The 12,197-nt window shown below is 35.6% G+C and overlaps 1 protein-coding gene across 1 annotated transcript in view; it reads left to right on the top strand.

Moving 5' to 3' along the window:
• lrp1bb (low density lipoprotein receptor-related protein 1Bb) overlaps positions 1 to 9,260 on the top strand; it is a 318,836-nt gene extending 309,576 nt beyond the window's left edge. The window contains exons 87-92 of the mRNA XM_088002164.1: positions 38 to 151; positions 2,052 to 2,128; positions 4,446 to 4,536; positions 4,839 to 4,989; positions 7,023 to 7,097; positions 8,117 to 9,260. Of these exons, the coding sequence (XP_087858290.1) occupies positions 38 to 151; positions 2,052 to 2,128; positions 4,446 to 4,536; positions 4,839 to 4,989; positions 7,023 to 7,097; positions 8,117 to 8,257 (649 nt within the window). The 3' untranslated portion in view covers positions 8,258 to 9,260. The remainder of the gene's footprint in view (positions 1 to 37; positions 152 to 2,051; positions 2,129 to 4,445; positions 4,537 to 4,838; positions 4,990 to 7,022; positions 7,098 to 8,116) is intronic.
• Positions 9,261 to 12,197: the final 2,937 nt, after the last annotated feature.

Here is a 12,197-nt window from a genome sequence, read left to right as displayed (position 1 = left end):
TGGGCCCTTTCATCACTCCCAACACAATGTTTTGCAGCTGCACTTCAGGGTTCAAGAACCAACGTTGTGATGAGCTGGCCAACCCCTGCGATTACTTCTGTCAGAATGAGGGGATGTGCACATTAACAGCTCTTAACAAACCTCGCTGCAAGTAGGTCCCTCTCACCTCTCCAGCTTTGTTCAGAGCCCACTCACCTCCTTTGTATACACTCACCCTCCTCCACTCCATTTAGCATCATTTCAGACTCTGCAGTTGGTAAATCTGGTACCTTCTTGTAGCAAACTGTCAAGTAATAAGTGCTAGATATATACATAAAATTCAGATATTATTTTCTTTGGTAATAAAGTTTAGGAACATTGGATACTAACCTTACCATGTTGGGAGAATTTTTTTTTTTTTTTTTTGTATTTATTTACGTATTTTGTGTTTCACTTAAAAATCCTTAAGGACAACAATTTTTAGATGAAAGCACCAAAATGAAATAAAATCTGGATTTGTTTGAGAAAAAAATCTGCGCAAAGAAATAGGTATTAAAGACAGAAAAACTGTAGGACGCTGAGTGTTTTTCTGGATTAGCTGCTCTTCTATTATTGCAGCATTCTAACACCAAAACTTTGTTTTAGCAGATAAAATGTTGAAGTCTTAATATAAGATGTTACAGTTTATGGTTGTGGTTGCTGACATTATTAAGCAAATAATTAAAGGATTTAAAATGTTCAGATAACATATATTTCCAGACTAAAACTTCCAGAGTCCTCAGAACGTTTTCAACCATTTTTGACGCAAATACAAAAGTCAATCATCAATTTCTGACGAATGGATGGATGGGTTAATGGAAGGGTGGAAGGAACATTGAGACAATTGGACGTGGAATAAGATCTGGAAATATTCTTTCTGATTTCACCAGGAAGATGCATAAATTAAATGTATGTTATTCTAACCTTCACTGCAGCCCTGTTTCCACCCCAGACCCACTCTTTCAGTAGGATCTTATGATTACATTAAGCCGCCAGTAGACACAGAGTCAGTGAATGTACTGTACTCTGGGCACTAATGGTATTTGTTACATCTTGAACAGTTATTAACTAATACAGCACTTATTACATTGTCAGTTGCTGCATGACTCAGCATCTTTGTTGGCCCCTTTACTGCCACCCATTTGCCCATCTCATGCAGTCCTCACTGTGCACAAGTGAACCCCAGGAGAAATAAAACATGGTACCGTATATGTGTAATGTGAGCATCAGTGTGTGTATTTACATCCTGTTCATGATTAGCAGCTAAACATGTCAGGTAAAGGCCTGAATCATACATAATTTCCCATCCCAAAACCGAGTAATTGATGTAATTTTCTTTAAAAAAAAATAGCTTAGATTTTTTTTTTTTTTTAGGAAGTTTGTTTTCTTCGTATATACTTTGGAAAGGAGATCAAACTCCACCTTGCCTCCAACCTCCTATTAAAATTCATGTCGCACTGACATTTCGTCCTACAAAGGCGGGATTCATTTCCCGCATCTATGGGGCTGCATTCTTATTTTTGATAGCCGGATGTTCTGACTCTGATACTGCATGTAATTTAGAATAATTTCATCACCCTGCCGCGCCCACCTGATCACTCATGCTTTACGGGCCCATCTGCGACTACTGTGAAATTAAACATTACCCTTTCTAACAAGGGTCATACATCACACCCATTGGATTCCATTGGAACACAAATGAGATGAGATTTGTTGTCCTGCTGTCATTTTATTTATTTATTTTTTACGTAAATCTTTTTATTAACTGAATAATCAACGCTCGAAAATTAACGCACACTGTTTGTGGACACAATATGGATGTACATAGTGCTTATTCTCTCTCCAGGTGGTGTGTTGTGTTTGTTGGATCAAAGCACCTCACTGCAAGACTGAATCATAATGTGTTGCACATGTGAACCACTGTGTCATCATATATTGTAGTGAATTTGCTAAGGTGTTTCCTGAGCACTTTGTCGACTAAAAAAAAGAAAACTAAAGATGTTTTATTCACATTCTGCTTTAACTTCCTTCAGATGCTCTGCCAATTGGGCTGGGACACAATGTGAAAGGCCTGCCCCTAAAAGCAGCAGATCAGACAACACAAGTGGAGGTAAGAAGTGGAGAAATCAACAAAAATAAGGATAAGAATCCCATATTTTACAAAATCTCATTTTCTTTTACATTTAAACCTCTGAGACGTGATCATGCAGTCCTGTTGGACATGAAGGTCATAATAAGTTAAGGTATTAATTGGTTTATTTGAATTGTACTTTTTCCAGGGTGGGATGATTAAACAACAAACAATATGAATTTGATGTTTGTTAGACATATCAATCAATCAAATTTTATTCATGTAGCACATTTCAGCAGCAAGGCATTTCAAAGTGCTTTACAGCATGTGACATTGAATAAACAGTAAGAAAGAGAAAGAGATTTAAAAAAAAAAGATTGGAATTTGAAAAAAAAAAGATCTAGATTTTTAGTCAAAATGCCATTTGACAAGGACTCTAAACCTCCAGATTTTTCAGTTAAACGCCGTTTAATATGCCATATATATGCCTGTTTGATTAAATATCCACAATTTTTGTTGCCAAACCTCAGGCATAATTCTGCTGGCTGTTATACCAATGTATTTAAAAGAAATGGAAGAGCTCATTTAAAAATGTTGGTTTCAGCTTGCTTCATGTGCATTTGGGATCCTAGTCCCCGATGTGTCAGAATGGGTTTTAGAATGGTTAATTACAACAGCTTCTGGAAATCCCCCTATCCTCAATCCGAGTGAAAATGTCTTGCCTATGCTTAACGGAGGAGTGTGCCAAGAGACCAAACAATTTAAATTAGCTTTATGGTTTTTGATGAGGAAAGAAACCAATATACAACCAGAATTATGCCAGAAGCTGGTTGATGGCTGCAGAAAAATATCTAGTTCTGTGAGACATCCTAGGGGACTTCGAACTAAGTATTAGTTGTGGTGTATGCAAATATTTCAGCTAATATGCAATGTTATAGGAAACACAAAAAATTCAAACTTCACTTGTTTTTTTTTTTTTATCATTGCAGTTTGCAGCTGTTTGGTTTAAATAAGTCAATAAAATATTACAACAAATACGACATTCATGCTTATGATGAGTTTCTGTACACATCCGACTGGAGCTGCAGGTTATGAAGCAGGTGGATTATCTCTGTTTGCTGCTTTAACCGAACCTAAAACTCATGTCAGATGATTAATCAGAAATATGTCTTTGTTGTAACTATCATTAAGACAGGAAACTATTACTCCAGTAAAAAAAATTAATAGAATTTATTAAATATTAAATGTATTTATTAATATTGTACTAATTAAGACAGTATGTCCAAACTTTGCAGGTATAACTCTCTATCAGCATCACAAAATCAGAAAAAAATCAAAATGCAATACTTGTCAATAATAAAAAAAGGTCAGTCTATAAAGTAAGTTTAAATAATAAAATATTGATGATGCTATGAATATCAGTTATAAAGATATATAATGCATAAAAAGAGATAAGAAGAAACTTGCAACAGCAAATGACAGATATTGAAGACAATGTCTTACAATAAAGAACAAAACACTTTAGTGTCAAAATCAAACAAGACATATTTAAGTATGTTTTAACATACAATCATAGAATAAAAAGCAATAAATGAGTAACATTTTACATTTACTTATTAATAAATCTAGATAAAATAATATTTACTGGGCCATTTATATCCTCATACAAGAAAGAGTTGACACATTTTTCTGTGGGAGTTGCTTAGTAGCTGGTTGGAGAGCACATTAAGATTTCTAATTATATTCAGTATATTTCCTAACTACAATAACTTAATGAAATATCAGCTAACTTCAGGTCAGAGAGGTGGACTTCTCTTTGAGATTAAGTAAACACTACATAATCAAAAGCTGAAAACATGTCCCTGTTTTGTGAAAATGTGTGTTACTATGGCGACTTTCTTTAGGTTTCTGAAAACTAATCTGTTAAAGCTCCCATCATAGCACAGCCAGCCTGAGTGACATTCTAACAGCCAACAGTCACCAGTTACCATTGTATGGATCCAAAAGCCTTCATTGAGCATATTTACTTTGTTCAGTTCAATAGGTCTGAATTTCATTGGTTTATCTTGTAATTGATGAAGTAAACTTGAGTTACATTTTGTAGTTGTACTTGTTGGACGTTTTATGAACTTTTAATACACAGTTTAGCACCAGTTTTATATTGTTTCACTGTTTATCTACTGGGTATATTATATATTATCTGAACAGATGCTTGGTAAATAGAACAAAGTAATGCCAGCTGAAAGTTAAAAAGAACACAATCAAAGTTGACCTTCTGTGGTAACTGACTGAATTCACCTCAGCTCTGTGTTTATTTCTAACACTTCCCTCCATCTCTCATCTGTTCCTCCTCCAGGAAGCATTGCCATCATTGTACCTCTGGTTTTGCTGGTCATCCTGATCGTGATGGTGGTGGCAGGTGTTTATATCTGCAGACGGAGGCAAAGGTATGCAGATAAAAGGAATAAAACAATAAAAATTGAAAGGGTGGTTTCTAAGCAGCATGTGATGACACTATCAAACAATGTGCAGCTTTGAAGATGAATGAAAGTCTCAACTTTCTTTCTGAGAACTTTGTTTGGCTGTTTTGAATGTAACTACCCAGCCAAGTTAATATTCTCCCAGCGTTGTCTGGTGATGTCTTGTGTGGACGTGTGCAGCACTGGGAGGTGAGCTGACCTGGATGTTGTGGTTCATGTTAATGACTCTCTTTCTTTCTGACACACACACAAAAACACACACTCCTCAGGGGAAAACGTGTGCAGAGGCAGCCCATGACAAACGGAGGGATAAACGTGGAGATTGGTAACCCGTCATACAACATGTATGAGGTGGACCACGACAACCATGCTGATGCAGGCAGTCTGCTGCGACCCAACTTCACACTGGACCCTCACAAGGTGGGCTTGATTAAATACTTCATTTATATATTTATATATATATATATATATATATATATATATATATATATATATATATATATATATATATATATATATATATATATATATATATATATTTTTTTTTTTTTTTTTTTTTTTTTTTATATATACGTGTTTTTAGAACATATAATGGTTCTATATGTTTTTTTTGTGCACCAAACTTTTTGAACTTTTTCGGATGTTACTACATAATAATCACACACTTCAATGAACTTCACTGGTATTTTATATAATGGTCCAAACAGCAATAAGTAATTTTGAATTTTCAACATTTTTTTACAAATAAAACCTTAAAATGTGTTGTGTATCTGTATTCAGCCTGCCTGAGTCAATCGTTTCTAGAAACGGGACGAGAATTGGAATAATCCGAGGTTTCTTTTTACTACAGTTGTCAATCTTACACAGACTCACAGCAGTACTGACTTTATGGGATTCTTTGTGAAAACAAAATTGATTCTATTAAAAATAAAATTTAGTGACATCCTCCTGAGCGTGATAATGGTGTCCTCATTGGAGGCAACTGAAAAACGTAATCTGTGTTTAGACTGATTTTATTCAGTTGTGCCCAAAAGTTTTAGCTTCTTCTAACTCTTGAAAGTTCATGTTGAATCATGTCCCCACAAAATTATTTGAAGAAGTGCTTCCTTTGATTACCATTCCCATTTCAGATGCAAGTTATCTATCCTTAGCAGAGATTCTAGTGTAAATGATAAATCTTCACAGTCCAGGATTACTTGTGGAGTACCACAGGGTTCACTGCTTAGATTAATTCTTTCTACTATATACATAACTCACAAAAAGCCTGGCACATTTAAATTGCAGGAGGAATCTAAAATGAACTATAACCTTTACAGATGAAGTACTCGACTATCCGTGGTGAAGGTTGTTAGTTTCACCGGATAAGAGAATAAATACAAATACACACTCCACTTTTCAGAACTGTGTTTGTGAGAAATGTTTATAAAATGATGAGACTGACAATTACGGGCTACTTCTTTTGATCTTGTATGTTAAAGACATAGTATTTTGTTTGGTTTTAACAATGCTCAGCAGTCTCAGAAGATCATGTTCTGTCATATTTGGAGTCCTTTATTACAGTAACAGGAAAATGTTCGCGATTACTAATTTACTAATAATAATTTGATTGCATAATCAAATTACATCTTTTTGTCAAACGCCTTTCAACAAAAATTCTTAGAAGACGATTAATTGGGTTTACATAGATGCAGCTGCGAATCTCCCAGAAGCGCACTTGCAAACAGAGTTCGTCTGGTTGCATAAATGAGTATTTAATTTGATCGAGCAGCATATTAATACAGTGTGGGATGTAAACTTATTATTAGCAATCTGTTTTGAACATTTGCAGTATGTTTCTCCATATGTTTCTTCGTCGTCTGTCTGATTCTCGATAAATTCTGCACTGCTTAAAAACGAACAAGAAAATCTAGAATGTTTATTTGCCGTTTTAAGCAACGTTTCTTGACCTATAACGCATGTTGACGTGTTCACTGCTTTTTCTCTCTCTCTTGTTTTATTGAAGGAATATACAATACACTGTTAGTGAGGTTTGGTATATTTTTTAACACTTGTTTAAAGATGCCAAGAGGACTTTTCATTTTGTTGGTGATTTATTCTGTCCATAACGCTCAACCTCACTCCCACACTCAGTACATCAAATAAATCCTTACACCCTCACGTATGCTGGTTTACAGCTCATCTGCTAAAGCCTCAAGCCTAATGCTATTGCTTCTTGCGCTGCCAGCTTTGACATTTGCTATTGTGCGGACTGTCGTGCTTTGTTATTAACTGAGATTTGCTGACTTGAACTCGCGTCTTGAAGTTTTTCCTGTTTGCTCAGATGTTTTTCAATTTGTTTTAAATCCAAAGGACTGATTGTGATCTTTGAACATTGTGACACCAAAACAATGAGATTATAGCCTTACTGTATGTAGCTGCAGTGATGACAGAAGATGGTATCTGTTTTGTTGCAGGGGTGGTGTGTAAAATCCAGTGATCCTCACTCCTTGGGCATGAATTCTGTGCCCAAGGAGGTCATTCCTGGACAGGTAAATTTAACTATTTATTCTAAAAATGATAAACAAATTAGTATATGTGCAGTTTCAACCAGATATTTGCGTACCCTGTATAAAAAGGCAACTTTTACATTTACTATTTGGAAAAAACAAATCCAAACACCCAGGGTAGTTTTGATTTTCAGTCAGATAATATGCTACACGTGGTGCATGTGTAACATATTCATATCAAAAAGGCAGTTATATAGATGTAAGTACACAAACTCCTAGTTGCTTTCTGCAAAGTCAAAAATTCAGCTCATCATTACCTTGACGTCTATTGCAGAACACCCACAGGCTCCCATCTTTTTTAATGGATATGTAATCTGTGTATTTTCTTGCATGCTTTCTAAGCAAGCAAGGACTTTCTTTCTTCTCACTGAGTCGTTGGCATGTTTATTTCTCAAAACCTAGACGTTCCTTAAATATGCATGACTCAAACTTCCACTAATTGTCTTTCCTAATTAAGAGAATCGGCACCTAACTCTACACAGTCTTACTGATTTCTGACAAAATGTTGTGCTTTGTTATTTTACAAAAAAATATATGAAAATGAGCGTTCAGATGCGCTCTTATCAGTATGTTCAAGGTGCAGTGGCCAGCTGTTTTGAGCAAACAAACTTTGATAAACATTCATTTTGTAATTCCCTCTGTACCAAGCAGGAGCTAAATGGGTAACACAAATGGGACCCAAATAAAGGCTGGAAGTGCTAAAAACTGAAATGACATAAAATGAGTGAAAATTGAGCTTCCCAAAGGGGGGAACCAAACATGACTCCAGATGAATGTGTGTGTTTAGTGTTATGTTTAAGACTTATTTGTATTGTAAATAGGAAACTACTTACAGTCTCAAACTTTACCAGATTTAATGTGAAGCGTTGCCTCCCCGGCTACTTACAACTCATTAACAAATATCAAAACATATTCATTGTTGGTACTTTAGGATCATCACTGTTGGAACGTGAGTTTTGGAAATATCCTTACTTTCTTTTCCTTTTGTTTTCCCAATGCAGCCTATGAATTACTCCAACCCCGTGTATGCAAAGATCTATATCGACGGACAAAACTGTCGGAAGCCAGTCATCAGTATTGATGAAAGGAGAGAGCTACTCCCAAAGAAACTAGAGGGGACAATTCGTGAAACCGCCGCATAGCCTAACTTTACACTTTGTACTTCTTTTTTTTACCACAGTGTACAATATATAATATAAAGGAGGAAACAAGATTTTTCTATTTCCTACGAGGCTCTTGAGTTTTTCTCGTTTAGCATCAGCATAATATCCTTGTTGGTGTGTTCAGGAGTTTGATTTTACATATGCAGTTTGCTTACTCATTTTTATTTCAAAGCTATACAGCACTATCCTGTATACTGTATCGAAGTAAACCTTCTGTTTTGCAAAAAAAAAAAAAACTTAACACCATAAGCCACTCTTGTGCACAGTTCAAATGCTCCAATTCAGTGCTACAATTTGTACCAATAGCTGACTCTAGTTTAAAAGGATTATTGACACGAGGTTTGTTTTCTGAAGGGCAAAACCAGACGATTTGGCTACATATTTTCTAAGCAAATGTATGTATAGTTGCAAAGTGTTTCATGTGTTTTGTTTCCTATGTGTGCTGGAAGGACCAGAAAGCTTCATAAGTGAGCTGAGGCTTTGTATTTTTTTTTTTAGCTGTTGTCTTTTTTTCCTGCTCTGACCCAGCTGGATCTCCTCACGAAAGACCGTAACCCAGTCAGTCTTTCCTCACCGACGATGTAATTCCACAGTCCTTCCGTCTTCTCCATCACCACCTGTCCCAAACTCCGCTCACTCAACGGAAATACTCCACACGAGGCCCATGTTGAATGTTTGCTGTCAGATTCCTGTATTGTTCACTAAGAGGACAGATAATTAATACCATATTTTTCTAGGTCTCATATTTCAACAGATGGAATGATATAGGCGAGGAAGTGATTTGCCACAGTCACACAGGTCGTTAGGAGTTATTATAAAACACGTTTCTGCTGAAGATGAACATGATAGATATAAGAAATTTTATAATTTTGTATTTGATTTGTATGTTGTTTGGCTGCTTGTATTTTGGAGAAATGTATTAAATGTAAGTAATTTTTATATAAAATGTAAATCAATATTGAATAAAGGGGGCTTATTTCCATTTTATTTCTCTTTATTTTTGCCACAGCAGATTCACTGCAAGAGTTTTGAATCACTTTGGTCACTTTATATGATATGATGCATAGTGATCAACACTATTTTTCAAATAGTTAAACTTGTGCTCTTATTCATTTAGCCTCTCTTGGTGCTGGAGCTGCAGTTTCTTCTGTTAAAAAAATGACATGTTTTGCTCAACTTTCTAAAATATTGATGTTTCTATAGTAGTTTAAAAAAGAATTTCAGCACTTGTTTTATTTTCCCATTTCAAATTATATATAGGTTTCTCATGACAGCCAACTTCAAGTTTCAAGGTGCTGCCATTCAAAGGATTGTTATTTTTATGGATCCACTGTCATGGTGAAAAAGGCATGTACAGAATAAAAAAGTCCATTAACTGACATTACACAAGGAATGAAAATGAGTATTATATTCTCAAAACCATTGATTAACCAATCTAAATGACAATTGTTTTTTTCCTGAAGTAAAACATTTTCATTACTACTTTTCAAATTGAGCTTCTGGTCATCTTTTGGGTTGATTTCCCATATGTGAGGCTTTATAGATATACATATTTTCAGGCTTATTAAAATAAATGTGAGCACAACTTTGAGAGAAGTTTCTGGTTTCAAAACTTTCCACCTCTACAGATTAATAATGTTGGCAATCAAAACTTGTCATCACAAAGTGTCAGCAGTGTATGAAATATTTAAGAACAAGTAGCGAATCAGCACAATACGTCAGTGAAGTAATGAATATAAAATTACATTGAACACCCAGAGGCATTATACACTTTCCGGTGGTGATGAGCCAGCCTTCTATACCCACTCTAGGATTATTTGACAAGGATTTATGTGATTCAGCCCAGTTTCTGCAAATTGCACTGACATTATATTTTTGCTTTACTGAGGCAGATAGTTACCGTTTAACCACTTTAAAAAAATGATTAATTAGCACATTTTTTTCCTCATTAATATTCTCGTTTTTTCTACTAGAAGCAGTTGAATTGAAAACTTTGTATCATCTTTACTGACTAGGTACAATATTTTAATCAAACTTGAATAAAATGCGTTGCGCTCTGGGAATACTTTTGGTGTGCCGTCCGCTCTACTATTGTTACATGTTTTCTCAATTTGTGGACAGTAGTTTGCCGGCGTTTCAACGCCTTAATGGCTTTGTAATTTCTTCCAGTAGATCTGCACAATATATCAAATCTCATTTATCACTGCGTTATTAACATGTGCAAATTTGCAACTGGAAAGGACAATAATATTTGACAAAATATTCTGTTGAGTGTCATGCATGTTGGTCCTATCCATGTTTGCTAGGCTTTAACTGCCTTTGATCTCCAGACTTCATGGCCAAGATGCTAACACTCCCAAAGAGTGAAAAGGATATTCTGATGCAGCAAGAAAAAAAGACAAAATAGTCAGGATTGAAATATACTGCTCAAAAAAATAAAGGGAACATTTCACTTTAATTTTGTGTGTGGCTCCAAATCCAGGCCTCCATTGGTTAATAAATTTGATTTCCATTGATGATTTTTGTGTGATTTTGTTGTCAGCACATTCAACTTTGTATACAACAAAGTATTCAATGAGAATATTTCATTCATTCAGATCTAGGATGTGTTATTTGAGTGTTCCCTTTATTTTTTTGAGCAGTGTACATATTCCCATCCCAAAATGAGAAAACGAGAAAAAAATCTGTATACTTTAACGTATACAGTGGTCATCTGTATACATCAGTGAGTGAAACAATAACCTCCACATGAAAAGTCGTGCCTTGTATAAATACTTATCAAGTAGATTTCAGCTCCTAGTCCTCAACCGATGCAGATCTCTAACTCAGCAATTATAGAAATTAGGAAGATCGCCGTCACCTCCAGGCTCCAGAAGTGGCTCTAAAGAGGAGAAAAACAGGAATTCGAAAATACGTCCTGAACTAAGAGAAGCCTGGCACTCTCCTCCCTTCACCTCGCCTATTGATTTTTTGTCTCTATCCCACTTAGCAAGCATCACCATTCTCCTGCATAAACATCAGAAAAACCCAGAGGGCTCATCTCTCGGACAGAATCAATAATAACAGGAGTCGTATTCACATTATAAACAACAAGTCCTGCATACTCATGACACAATCGGCCCCAACCAAAGCTGCTTATCACTCCGTGTGCGGTGAGTGGGCTGGGACTTAACAAAATTGAGGCAGAAACTACATCTGAAACTAATCAAGGGAAAAATGGGTTGCTTGAAATGATTGGAGAAATAGCTCATAACATTTCACATTGCCGGTCAGAGTTTGACCCACTTATTTAAGCTTTCTTTCTGATTAATTGGAGTGTGACTACATATCGCTTCAAAATAGGGTTTGTTAAAACAATATTCTCTGGAGAAAAATGGCAGCAAGTATGCAAAATAGTAAATGCTATTTATTAAAAGTTATACTTTTTTTATCGGTTTTAAATGTCCAGGTTTACCAACTTGAAAGAAACAATACCATAACAAATGACAACCTTGGACTGCCTATGCAATATTTTTTAAAACTTCATTCTGACTCCACTTCTCGAGACATAAAGATGTTACGCTACAGCTGAGTGAGTTCTTGGTTCAAATCAGAAAACCAGTGGGATTCGCTAATCATTGCACTCAGTTTATATGCTAACTACTATTAGTAAACTAATGTGTTTCCTAATACCAGAAACACAGAAGCAGTATCAGAAAGTGAATATTTAATTTATGTAAGTTTGTTGGTGTTTTACATACAACAAGCTGTGGCTCGAGAGTGTGTTCCTCTGTATTTTGGTCGTGAAGACAGGTGGGAACATGGGAACATGGGAACATGGGAACATGGGCAGGCCCCAAGCGCGCAGGAACTGAGGTTGATGCTCCAACGACGACATTTGCAGCAACACTTAACAATGGAGAACCTTGAGGTTGTGGTT

This window comes from Poecilia mexicana, unplaced genomic scaffold (genome assembly GCF_051168715.1).
Source record: "Poecilia mexicana isolate PSO_F unplaced genomic scaffold, ASM5116871v1 scaffold_2, whole genome shotgun sequence".
NCBI lineage: Eukaryota > Metazoa > Chordata > Actinopteri > Cyprinodontiformes > Poeciliidae > Poecilia > Poecilia mexicana.
This window is presented reverse-complemented; position numbering and strand designations above follow the sequence as displayed.